At 31.1% G+C, this 17,712-nt stretch overlaps 3 protein-coding genes across 6 annotated transcripts; 1 reads left to right on the top strand and 2 right to left on the bottom strand.

Moving 5' to 3' along the window:
* Positions 1-169: 169 nt before the first annotated feature.
* LOC115709973 (putative pentatricopeptide repeat-containing protein At5g59900) lies at positions 170-3,224 on the bottom strand. Of its 3 annotated transcripts, none has more exons than XM_061112935.1 (3): positions 2,791-2,929; positions 2,628-2,696; positions 170-2,535 (listed from the first exon to the last, which is right to left on the bottom strand). In XM_061112935.1, the coding sequence occupies exons 2-3, from the start codon at positions 2,630-2,632 to the stop codon at positions 321-323; spliced, it is 2,220 nt and encodes a 739-aa protein (XP_060968918.1). In that variant the 5' UTR covers positions 2,633-2,696; positions 2,791-2,929; the 3' UTR covers positions 170-320. The 3 variants fall into 3 exon arrangements, with proteins under 3 accessions (XP_060968918.1, XP_060968919.1, XP_060968917.1); XM_061112936.1 differs by having other exon boundaries at positions 170-2,552; XM_061112934.1 differs by having other exon boundaries at positions 170-2,552; positions 2,628-3,224.
* A 1,249-nt stretch (positions 3,225-4,473) lies between these two features.
* Positions 4,474-6,298, top strand: LOC115709091 (pentatricopeptide repeat-containing protein At1g09220, mitochondrial). Its single transcript, XM_030637126.2, has one exon. It carries the CDS (start codon positions 4,550-4,552, stop codon positions 6,038-6,040), a length of 1,491 nt encoding a protein of 496 aa, XP_030492986.2. The 5' UTR covers positions 4,474-4,549; the 3' UTR covers positions 6,041-6,298.
* An 841-nt stretch (positions 6,299-7,139) lies between these two features.
* LOC115709090 (nudix hydrolase 4) lies at positions 7,140-9,341 on the bottom strand. 2 transcript variants are annotated; one of them, XM_030637125.2, is made up of 5 exons: positions 8,980-9,341; positions 8,407-8,518; positions 8,223-8,306; positions 7,977-8,105; positions 7,140-7,879 (listed from the first exon to the last, which is right to left on the bottom strand). In XM_030637125.2, the coding sequence occupies exons 1-5, from the start codon at positions 9,120-9,122 to the stop codon at positions 7,748-7,750; spliced, it is 600 nt and encodes a 199-aa protein (XP_030492985.1). In that variant the 5' UTR covers positions 9,123-9,341; the 3' UTR covers positions 7,140-7,747. The 2 variants fall into 2 exon arrangements, with proteins under 2 accessions (XP_030492985.1, XP_060968921.1); XM_061112938.1 differs by having other exon boundaries at positions 7,140-8,306; positions 8,980-9,340.
* Positions 9,342-17,712: the final 8,371 nt, after the last annotated feature.

The raw sequence follows: 17,712 nt of genomic DNA on the forward strand, positions 1-17,712 counted from the left end.
TTTATATTCTTTATTAAATCTATATAAATTTGTATTAATAACGGTATAACCACATCTCGTAGTGTTTAGCATCTTAAGGTGCCTCTTAACATTAATTAGAAAAACTAAACTTCTTAAACTCTACATGTTATATCCTATTTTCTTCAACTACTAACTAACTATACAAAAGTTAGTAATAATAATAATAATATACAAAAATATCACAAACAACATTACAAAACTTGTTGCCACACAAGTGAATCACTTGTTTGCTCAATAAAAAAAAATTGAGAGATTTTACTTTAGCAAATTTCATTTCCTATGTTGTTAATCTATGCTTGCTAACTATGCAAGTTGGTTGCACGCATGAGTGAGTTATGCGTAAATCGATCCGGCTTCAACCCTCGTCTAATCATGTCATCACGCAACTCGAACGCCTTCCCCGTTTCCCCATTGACACAACAACCGTATATCACAAAATTATACGCCAGCGTATCAGGCTTCAAACCCTTATCGAGCATGGTATCCCAGAGTCTGATTGCATCGTGCAAATTGCCCCGTCTACAATGCTCGTAGATAAAGGTTGAATAGGTAACGCAATCTGGAAAAACGCCATGGTTTGTCATTCCAACGAGGAGTTTGGAGGCCTCCTCGAACTTCCCCATTTTGCAAAAACCTCGAATGAGAATGTTGTACGTTACAGTGTTAGCTAAACACCCTTCGAGCATGGTCTCGTGGAGTTGTAGGGCTTTATCCATTTCTCCTTCGTTGCTAAGGTGGTCCAAGAAACAACCGTACGTTACATGATTCGGAAGAGAGTTGCCATTCATCATGTCATTGTAAAGAAGCTCTACTTGATGTAGATATCCAGCTTTGCATAAGCCGTGTATCAAGGACGTATACGTTACAACGTTAGGAATGCAGCCTTCGCCAACCATAATGTTCCAAACCCCGAAAGCCTCCTTAAACTTCCCCGATTTTCCATATGCATCGATAATACTCGTGTATATTACATTATCAGGTCTCAGTTGTTGATCACGCATCTTCTTCAAGACACTGAAGAGCTTTTCGGTATCCTGTTGCTTTAAAGTTCCATAAACAAGTATAGCATAACAAACCAGATCCAAGTCAATACCTCTTTCGAGCATCTCGCGACAAGCACCCAATGCATCTTTTACTCTCCCGTCCTTGCATAAACCGAGTAGAAGTGCACTGTAACACATCTCATTTAAATTACAGTTCTCATTATGAAGGTGGTTTACAAAATCATTGGCTTCGGAAACTCTACCTGTAGTGCATAGACCACTTATTAGAGCTCTGTAAGTATATGTGTCGGGCGTAAGACCCCTCTTCACCATTTCATGAAACAGTTCAAAGGCACTTGTGGTGTTCCCTTCCCTACAGTAACCATCTATCATGACATTGTAAGTAACCTCATTGGGCATAATTCTTCTTTCGATCATTTCATTGAAAAGTTTACTTGCTTCAAGCATCAAATTCACCCGACAAAGGACAGAAATGAGAGCAGTGAATGTGTAAATATTAGGCGCAATGCCCTTCCCAGTCATTTCATGATATAGTCGAAATGCCTCGGTTAATTCTCCAGATTTGCAAGTCCCGCTTATCAGTGATGTATAGGTTACAACATTTGGCATTACACCTTTTCTGATCATTTCGGTGAAGAAAGACTTCGCTGCAGCTTGATCCCCGAACTTACACGCCCCATTTATCAAAGAATTGTACGTATACACCGTTGCTTTTATCCCAGTCTCGCTCATTCTATCGAAATATCGTACAGCAGCATCCATTTTACCACTTCTGCAGAAAGAATCTATCAAAATAGAATAAGTAATATCATTCGGAAACAAATCCTTCGTCCCCATCTTATTAAAAAGTGATTCCGCCTTGTCTACCTTCCCATCTTTGCACAAAGAATTAATCAAAGAATTATAAACAAACAAATTAGGTACAACCCCAACTTTACCAACATCATTAACCAAATCAAAAGCCACTTCAATCATCCCCTTCTTCCTCAATCCCTCCACAACACTCGAAACAGCTGCCTCGCTAGGAACAAGCCCCAATTCAATCATCTCATACAACAATCCCATACCAACCTCAAACTCTTGAACTCTACAAAACCCAAGCACCAAAGTACAATACGTAACAATATCCGCTCTCAATCCCTTTCGACTCAACAAGTTCTTAACCTCAATCGCCTTACTCGCCTTGTAGCTCTTACAAAGCCCATGAATAAACACATTATACATTACAACACTCAATTCACACCCATTAGATTCAGCACAATCAATCACATTCTCAGCTTGGTTAAAATCCTTCATTTCACACAAACTTTTAACAACAATGGTGTACACATAAACATCAGGCTGAAGACCTTTATTCACAAACTCATAAAACAATTCAACAACAAGTTTGAATTGCCTAATTCTCACAAGTCCATTCAACAAACTACTCAAAGTTCTAACCTCAGGCAATAACTCCACCAATCTACAATCCCTCATGAGCTTCAAAACTATAACACCATCCATAAATTTCCTATTTTGAACATAACACTGAACCAACAAATCAAACCCTAAAGAAGATTCAAACTTGAAACTCTGATAAGTATCTAAAAAACAATTAAATACCTCATTAGGATTTAATCCACGAAGAAGAAGGGTTTGCAATAACGACGAGGCTGGCCAAAACAGCTTAGACTGAACCAAAGAATGAATCAGAATACTAAACGACTTCGTTGAATGAGTAAAGCCTCTGTGAAGACCTAAGAAGTTGAAGAATCTCAAGGCTAACCTGGAATCATCCAAAGTTTTGATCAACAGCTTTTCTATATGGTGAGGCTTCAATGTTCTGGAAATGAAGGTGTCGTTTAATGCAATTGTCCAGCTCTTGTCACCGCGTACTATGTCGTTTAAGATCGAAACGAAGCGAGTGTCGCTTTCTTCGTTGTTACCTTTGGAGAAAGTGCAGAGGTTTCTGAGATTTCGGAGAAACCGATGATGATGTTGATGATGATGATGAGGAAGAGCTATCCTCATTCTTCTTCTTTGTTAGCTTTAGCGAATGGAAGAAGTGATCGGAGGGGAAAATGGCAACGGAGCAAAGCGGCGACCGGAGAGCCAATCTCGATCGGAGGGAGAGAGATTTTCAGACCAAATCTCAAACTCAATTTAGGACTAAGGAAAGAGAAGGCCCATTATGTGTTGGGCCTAAAGCCCAAGACCAAGCCCAATATGTGATGTTGTAGAGATAATTACATAAAACATTAATTTTTGTTTTATAATTTTAAGTTTAAAGTTTTTTTAAATTTTTTTATGTATTTTATAAAAACATAATAAAACAAGTAACAAGAAATAACAACAAAATCAACAATAAAATAACTATAACACACCAAAAGATCATAATTTATATAAATAAAATCTAGAAAATTGTAAAAATATTAAAGGGTAAATACCATTTTGGACCCTGTGTTTTGCAAAAGTTACAGATTGGACCCTGTGTTTTGTTAAATGACAAAATGGACCCTATATTTTCTAAAATGGTAAAAATAGGACCCTGAGCTTAATTTTAGACAACTTTTTTTTAATACAACCAACTTGAAGATAATTCCTAATACGAACAGATACAAAAAATGTAAACAGTTTTGTCATAGCACTTTTAGATCGAATTATAATTAAACTTTAAAAATCAATTCAGGGTCCTATTTGTACTATTTTAAAAAATACAGGGTCCATTTTGTCATTTAACAAAATACAGGGTCTAATTGGTAACTTTTACAAAACACAGGGTCTAAAATAGTATTTACTTAATATTAAATATTACATGCATAACCAATTTGTAATATTTTTTATTGTTTTTGAATATTTTTGAAATTATCTCTTAGTTGTATGTGGGGTAATGAAAATAAGGTAAATAACAATAAGGATTATTTGAGAAATATTCAGTAACAATAAAAAAGTACAAAATAGACGATGATACAGAATTTTAAAATATTTTTTATATTTTTTAAAATTTTATTTACAAAAAAAATATAATTTTTTATTGCTCATACTTTTATATGGCAATAATTTTTTAAAAGAACATTCTAAATGTAGTATTTTAAGATTGGTTATCAATATTTAATTATTATATATAATTAATTGTATCAATAACACGATATAATAATTTAAAGAATGTTAAACATTATTATTGTCTTTTAACATTTTTCTTATTAAAACTGAAAAATATTATTGGCTAAAAGAAAACATTGTAGCTGTACCTATAGACTTAACTCTAACTATAGGCATTAAGCTAAATGTTGACACTGTCTTATTCGATTTTAAACTTTAAAATAATTTAAAAAAAATAAATTATTTAAATAATTAGATTTAAGTATTTTTATCCAATTTTAATAAAAAAAAAAATTAACATAAAAGTTCAAATATTTAATACATGTTATTAAAATTAGATAATAAAAAGTTAAAAAATTGTAGCTGAAGCTATACATTTAACTAACTAACTATAACTATATTCTCCTCATTTTATAGCCTCTGCAAAAAGCAATGAGAGAAATATGTTACATGGTTTGAGATATACAAAAATTTCTTCATTTCTTCATTCCTCCACCATTAAAGCTCCTTCCTTTTCTTCATCTTCTTCCTCATCAACCAAACCCCATTTACAAAAACCTAATCTTTCACCTCAAAACTTGCTCAATCTCATACAAAAACACCCATCAAACCCTCACTTGACTAAACAAATTCACTCTCACATTATCACCACTAACCTCACAATCCCACACAACACCACTTTTCTTCTTCTCTTCAACAATTTGATTCGCTCTTATTCCAATGGAGATTTCCCACACGAAGCTATATCTCTCTACAGATACTTCACTCACTTTTCCTCTTCATTTGATAGCTTCACTTACTCTTTCGTTATTCACTCTTGTTCGAATTTGAGCTCTGTTTTTACAGGTTCTCAACTCCATGGTGTTGTTTTCAAGGTGGGTTTTCATTCTCATGTCTATGTTCAGACTGCTTTGGTTCAATTGTATGTTTCTTTTGGCTTTTTAGGTTATGCATACCAAGTGTTCGATGAAATGTCTGAGAAGAATTCTGTAATGTGGAATGTTATGATCACTGGTTTGAACAAATGGGGTGAGTTTAAATTTGCTATTTCTTTGTTTGATCGAATGCCGAATCGAAATGTTGTTTCTTGGACTTCTGTTATTGATGCTTACACTAGAATGAATAGGTATGGTGAAGCTTTGAAACTGTTTAGAAGAATGGTTTCGGATGATAACATTCGGCCTAGTGAAATAACTCTTTTGGCTATAATCCCTGCTGTTTCTAATCTTGGTGATCTTAAGATTTGTCAATCAATTCATGGTTATGGTGAGAAAAGAGGGTTTAATGAATTTGACATGAGAGTGACGAATTCGATCTTGGATTCATATTCCAAATGCGGCTGCATACAGAGTGCAGTGAGGTTTTTCGAGGGGATATCATCGAGGAGAAAGAATTTGGTGTCGTGGACATCGATGATATCCGGGTTTGCAATGCACGGGATGGGAGAAGAAGCTGTTGAGAGCTTTAGAAAGATGGAGAGAGTTGGTGTTAAGCCAAACCGAGTCACACTTCTAAGTGTTTTGAACGGCTGCAGTCATGGAGGATTGGTCGAGGAAGGGCTCGAGTTTTTTAAGAAGATGGTTGTGGAGTATGGAATCGCTCCCGATATCAAGCATTACGGGTGTTTAATCGACATGTTGGGGAGAATAGGGAGGCTAAAAGAAGCCGAAAAGATAGCTTTGGAGGTTCCTAATGAGATGGCTAATGTTGTGATATGGAGAACACTTTTAGGAGCTTGTAGCTTTCATGATGATATTGAGATTGGTGAAAGAGTTACTAAGAAGATAATGGAGATGGAGAAAGGGTATGGAGGTGATTATGTGCTTATGTCAAACATTTTTGCTAGTGTTGGAAGGTACAAGGATTGTGAAGAGTTTAGAAGATTGTTAGATGAGAGGAAAGCTTACAAAGTTCCAGGCCATAGTTTTGTATAACTTAAAAGAGTTTAAAACTCAAAAAGTCTATGCTTAAAATTAAAGAAATTGTAGAAGAGAAAATCGGAAAGAAACACAAAGAATGAAGAAATTGAGGAAATTATTTAATGAGGCATAATCTAAGGGGTAAAATAGTAATTTTTACAATTTCTCAATTTTTTTTTAAATATAATAATTAATTTTATTGTTGAGAGTCAAACAATACATTGATCATTAAATAAGGAGGAATTTTTTTCAACTAAAAAACTCGTTTTTTCATTTGTAGTGTATTCGCTAACTTATGTACTGTAATATTACCATTTCACATTATATGTTGAAATATTATATTTAGAAAGAGAGATAAGAAGGACCTAATACAATTTCTCAATTTTCCTTTCTTATTTTTCTATCCCTTTTATATTATTTTTTCCCCTATACCTAACATAGTGAAAATGTCTATAATTCTTGAAAGGAGAATTCAACTCATGTTTTACTTACAAACTAGAGTACCTACTAATTACACTTTCTCTTCAAGTATGCACATTAAGCTTTGATGGAGTTTCAAAATGGGACTTCTAAACCTTATCTACTTGTATATTACTTTACAAAATAGCTTTCTTTTGATAATATTTTATAAAATGAATTCTATCTGAATGAGTAAAAAAATTTCAAAAGGGTTTTAATTTTATAAGGTGTCGAAAATATTCGAAAAATGTTTTTTGTGTAGTACAAATATCTTTAAAAACTTTAAAAGAGATATTTTTTTTGAGTCATTGCTACTCGATTTCTAATAGTATCCCTAATTTATGTTAGTTAAGTTTTTAGTTCGAATAGACAACTTGTTTGGTTTGATAATATCTCCTATTTTTATTAGGATATTTAAATTGTATGACATTGTGCTCATTATTAATAAAGTTATCATTACAATAAGTATAGTGCCTCTAAAATTGGTACCATACTTATCAATACTTAGATGATTTCATATTTTATTCCAAAAACAAGAAAGAAAGCCAAATTATTTCCATATTGATAAGATCACTAAAAGACCGTCCAACCTATTAGTATAGAATTCATGAATTATATTTTTGTCATATTGCAACAAATGCTATTGAGAAGGTGATTTTAATTTAATGCTTAGTTTTTCTTCATTTCAGCAAAAGGATTCCCCTTGATTTGATTTGATTTAGAGAAAGACTACAAAGGAAATAATCACAGATTCACAATTAATCAAATTAAATGAATTGAATGATTTAATTATTAATAGGGAGTGGAAAGTTTTAAGCTTTGTTCTGATTTCACAATCCACTTTTTGATAGAAGCATTGTTAACAACACCAGAAGAAACTCAGCAAACCAAACATGGATATGCTTATGAAAAGCCATGAATGGCCCCCTCAATTCATGACCTTTCAATTCGAGTTTTTCGAAGGGAGGAGACACCCGAATCACCCGATTTTTCTTCATCACAATTCCCATCTCCACACTTTGATTTCTTCTTGAGCAATGGAGTGTTTTAGAGTTTCATTTTAAGTTTTCACAATTCCATCTCTTCAACTTGTTGTGGCGATTTTTCGAGCTTCGAGATTTCTAGGAAGACACCCTTTTTCGAGTTTTCTCATGTGAAGATCAATGATTGATTTCTCTTGGCAAATCTCCACACCCTCCTCCATCTCCCTTGATGTAAAACCGAAATTGATTTAATTTCGGTGGGCAACATCGGGTGGCCTTCTTATGTACATTTCGCCTCCTCAACCTTCTTCTCTTCATTTTGTTTAAGGTTCATTTGTCTAGCAACTAATTCATCTAAAGCTTCTCTCATCCACAATGATTGACATGCTTCTCTAGCTTGAGCAACAGACATCTAAAACAAACCAAAAAAAATAAAAACTTTAGAAAAACAATTTTCAACACAAGTTTTATAGCATGAAATTAGCAAGAATGATCTCATTTCGACATACCCATTGGCGATTTCGAAGGTTCTTTTCGGGCCAAAGATCTAACTCTTCACTAACAAGTAAAGGGAACATGTAACCCTCATGAACTATGCTCTCTCTTTTGCTCAAATAACGCCATTTACCCAAAATTTTCTGTAACAAAAAATACATAACAATAAACATAATAAGAACAAAAATCATAATCACTAAAAAATTGAGCCTTTGATCATAAAAAAGATATAATTTTGAATAGAAATTATTATTACTTACCCCAATTTTTCCAACTACACCAGCTTCTTCTATTGTCTCTCTTAAAGCTGCATCTTCCATATTTTCATCACTTTCCCAACCACCCTGAAAAAAATTAACAAAAATAATGTCAATTATATGAAATCATTTCATTTTAAATTAAATGAAACCATTTCATTATTTAAGTGGGGTTTTGAAAATTTACCTTTGGGAACATCATTCTTTGACTTTTTTGTGAACTAATCAAAAGAACTTCTAAGTCTTCCACACAAGAAAATTCATCACTTTTTCTCTTGGTAAATCTGTACGGTACACATCTGCAAAAACCAAAAAAAAAAAAACAAAATTAAGAACAAAGAAAAAAAAAACAGATTTAAGAATGTGCCAAGACCCAAAAGGGGAAAAGTCTATAAAGATTTGATTTTTAATCATTTTTTTAATCTGCAAATTGCACAAATTAGTTAACAATGAAATTAATTAAAAAGGGGTTCTCATATATCAAAGTCAAAACATAACCAAAAAAAAATCAATCAGATTTAAGAATGTGTCAAGACCCAAAAGGGGGAAAACAAAAAGTAAATAAAGATTTGATTTTTAATCATTTTTTTAATCTAAAAATTGCACAAATTAGCTAAGAATGAAATTAATTAAAAAGGGGTTCTTCTCATTCACAAAAGAAAATCCAAAAAATCCCAATTATCCAAAAAAATAAAAATAAAAATTGAATCTTTATCGAAAAGAAAAAAAAAAAGATAAAGATTGAATCTTTAAAGCTTACCCAACAACTTGTCTTAAACCCTCTTTATCATATCTTTGTAAGAGTCTTCCAGAACGAGAAACCATGAGTTTACCACATTCTTTTTCATGGAAAAGAGTTGAAAGAATCAAATTAGCAATGTCTTTAGACATAATCAAACCCATTTAGTATATAAATTCTTCTTCTTCTTCTTGTTTGTTCTTGTTTTTGTTTTTGATTTCTCTTATTAGAGAAATAGAAAGAAAACAAAACTAACAATCTAAAAATAATAAAAATGGATATTTGAGAGATTTGAGGTGAAAAATATGGAGAGAAAGAGAGAGAGAGAAGAGTTTGTGTTAATATGAGATAAGAAGAAGCTAAGTTGTTTATAGATAGAGTTGTCATATATATATATAAAGATAAATATATAAATAAAATAAAAAAAAAAAAAATAATGAGAAAGAGAAAGAGAAGAGAAGAGAGAAAGTGTGTTTGTGAGCGTGTGTTATGGTGTGGTGGGTGTCATGACAACCTAACGCGGCTTATTTTACATATTAACTTTGTTTGTTTTTGACAATGACTTCTTTTTTTATTATTATGTAAAAATATATATTAATTTGATTATTGTTATTATTGATTAGTGTCATTAATACGAGTATTAGCATGCTTTATTAGAATTCTATATATCATTCTTTTTATTTATTAGGGTTGCTTTTATAGGGATATGATTTTGTCCCGTGATGTACTTTCACATAATGTATTCTGTGGTACATTAGATGAGTCTCAGGGTACATTAAATGAGTGTTAGGGTACGTTTCTACTTTTTAATCCTAATTACCAGCAGATCAATCTCAGCAGTTAAATCAAATAACTCCCTCATATGACGGCTGTCGTACATCACAGATTACAATCCGTGAAAGTACAATAATAGGACAAAATCATATCCCTACTTTTATATTGTTAATGTATAGAAATAAAATATTATATATAAGTTGAAATTTTCTTTTGAAACTTTTCGATCTATGTGTGTTTGTTTTTAGTGTTGTGGTCTTTAACCTGTTTTAAAATTCACAAATTGTCATGTTTGGTCCTCTTGAACAAGGTATTTATCTTATTGCCAATTAATTTTCAAATATATGAGATCTTTAACTGTACTCTCTACATGCACTTCTTCGCTAAAATAAAATGTGAGACTTAAAAAAATGAATTTCAACTATATAAATAATGGTTGTCTATAATAGCAAAAGAATAAGGAGCTCTCATATAGAAGTTCTCTACATTTTTGCTAAATATTTTTAATAGTATTTTACTCGTACCCTATGAACTTTTATTCATGTCAGACATCCATTAGTAAAATTATATGGAAGTCCTTGAATTCAATAATTTCAATAATCTGAAAATAATTTTTAACGGCTCTAAAAAGTTCAAATTACAAAAAATCTTAATTAAAGGGTACTAGGAGGGTTTAGCAGTTAGCACCACCTAAAGGTATCATATTGTTATGACTATGAGCATTGCTATTAGGCATTATGGTGTCTAATATAACCATAATGTGACAGCTTTATAAATAGTAAATGATTTTTTATAATAATTATTAAAGTAGTAGAACCTGATATTAAAGTACACCATTAATAATATAATATATTATAGTAATATTATGTATTATAAGTATCCTTTAATATTTTTTCGTCTATTCAGTCTTATTATTTTATTTAATATTTACTGCAAAAAAACACTTTTTTTATGTGATAGTATAGGGCATTAGAATATATATGGCATATTATATTAATAATTACACAACTTAATAATTAATATTTTCATTGGTTTTTATGTTTTTAACTATTATTGAGATTAATATTAATTCATTGAAGATGATGATTGTAAATAACTTAATATAAACTTATATTAGTCAATTGAATAGTGATGCCTCTTAATGAAAATCACCTATTATTCTTTGTTTTAATATCTCTTGGTTTCATATTAACCTAAAATCAATAAATTTACTTGTACCAAACAAAAAAAACCTATAGTCATAACCATATCAATATCAATATTAGAATTAAAGCTTTGTCTTCTTAGTAGTACAAAGAAGGAAAGCATCTTAATAATTTTTTTAACAACATTTTCACATATATATAGTAATTATTACTAATTGTTAATTACCTCTAATAATTAGTAATTATTTTATTTTAATAGCCAAAAGGTTATGTCTCTTTCAACTTTTCTATTCACAAAATTGATAAGTTGTCAATTTGAATCATATATGTCCACTCAAAACCGAGTTGACTCAGACATTTTGGTCTTATTTTATATATATATTATTATTATTCTTCTATATATATATAATTCAATTAACTTAGATTAAATTAATTGATAAAAAATGTGCCAAAATATAGGAAAACTTAGTCTTCTTTCCTCTTGTTAAAAATTAGCCCACACGCTTTATAAGACTCTATTTCTTAAATTACTGCATGCACCTTCTTGGCTCCTTCAAAAAACATCATCACCAATGAACAACTTGTTATAAAAAAAACTTGACATTTTTAACACATCATTTTTTTTACTCTTAATTTTCACACTTTCAATTGTAATACTTTGGCATATGCCAACTTTTTTTTGTTGTTGTTATTATTATTATTTTTGTTATATTTTTAAGAAACAAGAGTTTCGAATTAAGAAACTAAATCGAGAGTTCACTTATCGATCGAGTTGTTGATCACGTTTGAGCGAGGTGGTGACAGGGTCGTCTCTAAGTTGAAATGGGCTTTAGAAATAAAAAATTAAAATCGAGCCCTTATTATAAGAATTAATGATGTTTTAAAAAATTATTAAAAAATATTTTTTTTATTTGAGCCTTTAAGATGGGGTGGGCTCTAGATGCGAGTCTAGCCCGCCTTAACTTAGGTTTGGCTCTGAATGGTGGGATCACTATAAAAAACAACTACTTTTAGTGATAATATTTTACTCACATTATAAATTCATTGTGACTAATTGTGACTTTTAGCCACAACAAAAAGTTATTTGTGACTAAAATATAGTATTTAGATACGAGTTGTTACTAATTTAGTTTTAATCACAACAAGTATTGTGAGTAAAAACACATTTAATCACAACAAAATTTAATTTTTGTGCTTAGTATATTTAGCTACAGATTTTTTAGTCACAACTTTTTTATTTTTGTGACTAAAAGTAAAAAATTTTGTAGTGGATTCTTGACAATTTTGGCTATGAACAGAGTTCAAAATCTCCGAATTAGGGCCTAGGCTAAGACGAGCTACGTCTATACCTAGAGCCTACCTAAACAAGGGGTCCAAGATTTTTTATTATTATTATTTTAATGCTCTTAAAAATATGTATATTTTCTATAGTAATTTTTTAAAATATCATATATTTTTCTAATTTGGTTCAATAAATATCTTTATTAAGGCTCACTAAATCTCAAAGTCATCTATCTTATGTATACATATATGTACTTTTACTAATAGTTATATTAGGTATCCACAAAGTCGGTGGTGAATTATTTGTTTCCTTCATTAGTTAGGATAAAAGATTCAGCTCCGATGTATTATAAAGTTTTTTCTTAAAAAAAATAAAATAAAATACTAATTGAGTTGAACACTATATTATAGGACCAATTAAGAATTTAACAATAATCTACTTATCAAAATATAATTATTTAAAAACAACTTATTTTTAATTACTTAAATATAATATATACATTTACACAATATGTACTATAGGATAACACTACCTCTTCTTACTACAATTGGTTCATTATATATAATTAGTTATATTTATTAAGTTTTGTTGTTCTTTGATAGAGAAACTACTCTAAGCTTAAGACTAATTAATTAAGCTATATATGTTAGTGAAAGAAATGGGTAACTTTGAGTTATTAATTTTTTTTTTAATTTAATATGTCTATTTTCATTGGTTGTTGTGTTTTTGTATCTTTATGATAAATTATGTATCTAATAAGTCAATAATTATGAGTAAGCAAACTTATCCATCTAATCATAATAATTTTTTTTTTAAAGGATCTAATCATAATAATTAGTGATGAAACAATTATATTTTTTTTAAAAAAAATAATAACTAAATGATAACCAATAGATGAAATCACACCATTGATATATATATTCACTTTTGTAAGATTTTTTCTTAATTAATAATTTATAACATATTTAGCACTCAATCATAAAAATAATCCTATGAGACACCTTAATTAATTAATTGTTATTATCTTTTACTTCGATTGCAGTCTCTGAAATTCTTCTTAATTAATTGAAAATCTAATTATTTTGAAAACATTACGTGTTACAATAAGATAAATTACAATTATAATGCATAACATATTATGTCAAAACTCTAATATTTTACTAATTTCATCCCCAAATTGATCGAGCATTGCTTATAAACACGTATACTTCATGTCTTGCATAATTGATTTTGTTTCGATATTCAATCGAAGAAAGTAATATCGATCTTTTATTAGCTAAGTTAATCTGCTAAATTATTAGAATATTATTTTTTATTTATGTATTAATTTTTCTTAATTTTTTTCATAATTTATAAGTTGGCCCCTTCTAATTTGTTTCTTTATTTCTTTTTAGCTCCATTTATAATTAAAGATATATATTATCATCAAAATTCACAAGAGAAAAACCTAATACACTAGTTAAATAAAATATTAAAATTTATAGAAATATATATATATTTATATATAATATTTGAGTGGGGTTAGTGAGTTCCAAAGTTAAAAAAAATCTATAACAAAAATTCATCAATAATATATATCTTACCAAGAGTATAAGACATATTTATCACCACAAAAAATAAAATATTTACAGAGACAGTGACTTTTATTAATTTTTTCTTTTTTTTTTTGGGTTTTTGTTATTTTTTTGATTGGACAGTTTTTGATAAATAAAATAAAAATATACCAACTCCCAAAGTGATAAAACTTCTAGAATTAACCATATAATATGTCAATTTTCCAAACAATATAATTTATTGTATATATAGGCCGGTGACAGTGACAATATATAAATATACATAATATATATATTATTATTATTTATTTATTTATTTATTTATTTAATTTGTGGAAGAGTGAAGAAGAGTGATGATGCTACGATGCATGGATTGAGAATAATAAGAAATTTTAATAGTAATTATATTATTATTATTATTATTATTATTATTATTATTATTATTAAGTGATATATATATACATACACGTGGCCATTTATATATATAGATATATATATTTTACCAAGTCAGCTAAATCATCCTATACTATACAATACTATACATACACATATATATGACAAATGATCACATGACATGGATATACACAACTATATTTATCTCATAAAATAAAATTATAATTTTATTATTATTTATTATCTGACTAAGTCATGACTCATCACTATGTTCCCACTCTCTTTCATGCTAAAATTAAAAAAAAATTATAAAAATATAAAAATATATTTTCAATAAAAATAATAAACCGTTTTTAATTATTTTATAATTGAATTATATTTATCGTAAAGTTATTTTTTTTTAGTTATTTTATAATTTATTTTTAGTTATCGTGAAATTGATTTTTTGTTATATTTTTACTTTTTAGTGAGAAAAAAGTACTTTTATAATTTAAAAATTTTATAAATATATTTTTGTAAATTAAAATTTTAAATCGTAAAATTATAAATAAAATATAAAAAAAAATATTTTTCACAAAAAATAAACAATAAAAATAGTTTTTACTACAAAAAAAAATATATATATTCAGCCAAAAAAAAGTTGACAAAATCTTGTGACAAACTTTGATTAGAAGTAAAAAAAATTATGTTATAATTTTCAAAATAAAAAAAAAAAATTATGTTATTTTTTTTTTTTTTTTTTTTGAAGAATTCTATTGCAACCGAAGAGAGATACAAGAGAGGAAACAAGGTTACAATAAAATCATAGAAACTCTGGAATTATACCATTCCAAAGACCCTCACTCTCAAGCCTAATAGCAGCCTTAGCCAAAGTATGGGCAGTAACATTGCAATTCCTAGGAACATGGATTAAAGCTGCATTAGGAAAGGAAGAGAGACAGGGCAAAATTTGCTGCACTAAGTCGGAGAAATAAGAGTTGTCCTTCCAACGATTCTTCAGCCTGTGCACTAGATTCAAGCAGTCACTTGCAACACAATCTAGAGGAAACCTGACTGCTGCACACCAACGCAGGGCAATGAGAAGAGCCTTGGCTTCAGCTAGCAAAGGAGAGGAGGTTCCAATGAGGGGAGAAGATAAAGCTGCGACAACCTCCCCTTGACTATTAAAGACAGCTGCACCAAGACCAGTTTTCTGCAAATGGCTATTCAAGGCAGCATCAACATGAAGTTTAAAAATACCCCTGCTTAAGCCAAGACTGAGATGATGCACCATTGCTTGATAGAGTAGTCGTGTGGGAATTAGGAGCTCCAGAGGAGATTTGAGCATCATCATAATCCTGAAGCATACAAGAGACCTGAAACTCTGCAGAAGAAAAGGAAACCTTATGCTTGTTAAATAACCTGATATTTCTTTGATTCCAAATCTCCCAAGAAATGCCAAGAAAGAAACGGAGGTCATCTTTTGATAAATCCTGGAAACCCTGTAAAATAAACTCCTGTATATCAGCACATCTGTTTTGCATATGAAAACTTTTAAAATGAGACACTTGCCACTCACTAAAAGCTCTGGGACACTCTATTAGAGCATGAGACACAGTTTCAGGACACCTAGAGCAAGAGGAACACAAAGGAGTGGGAACAATTTTTTTATGGAAAAGGTTCAAAGCAGTTGGAAGAGAATGATGGAAAGCTCTCCAAACAAAGTGCTTGATTTTTTGAGGAAGTTTTAAATTCCAAAGGGTTTTCCACCATCTAAGAGTGAGACCAGAAGAAGAGGAAGTAGGTAAAGAATTGGAAGAATTAGCTAAGTGATAGGCTGAACTGACAGTGAGGGAGCCTGAAGGATGGGGCTCCCAAATGAGGGTGTCATCAAGGGAAATATCAGTAATGGGAACAGATAAAATGGCATGTATTACTTCCTCATCAAAAAACGCTAACAATTTGTCCTTATCCCAGCACCCATCAGAAGTGATGAAAAAGGAAACAGTGGGATCAGGGGGAGACTGATTATCTTTGAAAGAGATGAACCTCCAACCAGGGATCCAATAAGAGTTAACAGTAGAGATGGATCGACCATTTCCAACCTTCCACAGAAGACCTCTTTTGAGCAAGTCCCTACCCCAAAGCAAGCTACGCCAAGTGAAGGAGGGGCAATGACCCTTAGCTGCTTCAAGAAAAGAGTTATGCTTAAAGTATCTGGCTTTCAAAAGACGAGCAAGAAGAGAATCAGGCATAGAAAACACTCGCCAAGCCTGCTTAGAAAGCAACGCCTGATTATGATTCATTAAGCAACGAAAACCCAACCCCCCAGAGAACTTAGATTGGCAAAGTTTTTCCCAAGATTTCCAATGAACTTTCCCCTTGTTGCCACAAGAGCCCCACCAAAATTGAGCCATAAGACTCTCAATCTTTTTACAAATAGACATGGGGAGACGGAAGCAGGACATAGCATAGGACGGAATGGCTTGGACAACCGCTTTCAGAAGCACTTCTTTACCAGCTTTAGAGAAAAGACGATTGGTCCAAACATTCATTTTAGAACTGGCCTTTTGAATAAGAAAATTGAAATGCTCAGATTTGGATCTACCAAAACACTGAGGGATGCCCAAATACTGACTAATGAACGGCTTGTCTTCAAGGCCAAGGGTATCACGGAAAAAGTTTGAATCTGAGGTATTGGTGTTAGGGGAGAACAGGACAGAGGACTTAGCAAAATTGACAAGTTGACCCGTAGCCCTATGATAAAGATCAAGAGCATTTTTAATAGCAAGGCAAGAACGGGAAGTAGCAGTGGAGAAAAGAAGGCTGTCATCAGCAAAAAGAAGATGCGAAATGACAGGGGCAGAACGACAAATGGAAATACCCTGCAAAGAATGATGGTATTCCTGCATCCTGATAGCAGCAGATAAGGCTTCAGAAACAAGCAAAAAAAGATAGGGGGACAGAGGATCTCCCTGCCTTAGACCTCTCGAAGAGGAAAAACTGTCAGAAAGGGAGCCATTGATGAGAAGCCTAAAAGAAACAGTGGAGATACACTTAAGAACCAAATTGACAAAAGAAGGAGGAAAATGGAGATGAGTCAAGATAGCCTTTATAAAACTCCACTCAACACGATCTAAAGCCTTCTCCATATCCAACTTGAGGGCAGCCCAGCCAATTTTACCAGATTTCCTATGATTGATGGCATTTACTATCTCGTTGGCAATAAAAACATTGTCAAAGATGACTCTATTCTTGATGAAGGCACTTTGGTTGTGAGAAATAAGACTATGCAGAACGTCCTTCAACCTATTGGCCAAAACTTTAGAGACAATCTTATAAATAGTAGAACACAGACTAATAGGTCTAAAGTCTCTAATTTTAGTGGCATTCTTCTTCTTAGGGATGACAACAATGACAGTGGAGTTTATTGGAGCAATATCAGCATTGTTGTTAAGAACGGAAAGGACAGCATCACACAAATCAGAGCCTAAAGTAGACCAATTTTTCTGATAAAACCTTGCATTAATGCCATCCAAGCCTGGGGCTTTGTCCCCAGCCATATGAAACAGGGCAGTTTTAACCTCTTCAGAGGTAAAAGGCTGCTCAAACGAATGAATATCAGAAA

The sequence above is a fragment of the Cannabis sativa genome, chromosome 3 (genome assembly GCF_029168945.1).
Source record: "Cannabis sativa cultivar Pink pepper isolate KNU-18-1 chromosome 3, ASM2916894v1, whole genome shotgun sequence".
NCBI lineage: Eukaryota > Viridiplantae > Streptophyta > Magnoliopsida > Rosales > Cannabaceae > Cannabis > Cannabis sativa.

Bases quoted from the DNA above. Each gene is read 5' to 3' on its own strand.
- LOC115709091 (XM_030637126.2), top strand. From the start codon at position 4,550: ATGTTACATGGTTTGAGATATACAAAAATTTCTTCATTTCTTCATTCC.
- LOC115709090 (XM_061112938.1), bottom strand. From the start codon at position 9,122: ATGGGTTTGATTATGTCTAAAGACATTGCTAATTTGATTCTTTCAACT. The intron at 8,519-8,979 runs GTAAGCTTTAAA...TGGTTTTTGCAG, and splicing joins GGTTTAAGACAAGTTGTTGG to ATGTGTACCGTACAGATTTA. The intron at 8,307-8,406 runs GTAAATTTTCAA...AATTTTTTTCAG, and splicing joins AAAGAATGATGTTCCCAAAG to GGTGGTTGGGAAAGTGATGA.
- LOC115709973 (XM_061112934.1), bottom strand. From the start codon at position 3,035: ATGAGGATAGCTCTTCCTCATCATCATCATCAACATCATCATCGGTTT. The intron at 2,553-2,627 runs GTATTTAATTGT...TTGTTGGTTCAG, and splicing joins GTGGATTAAATCCTAATGAG to TGTTATGTTCAAAATAGGAA.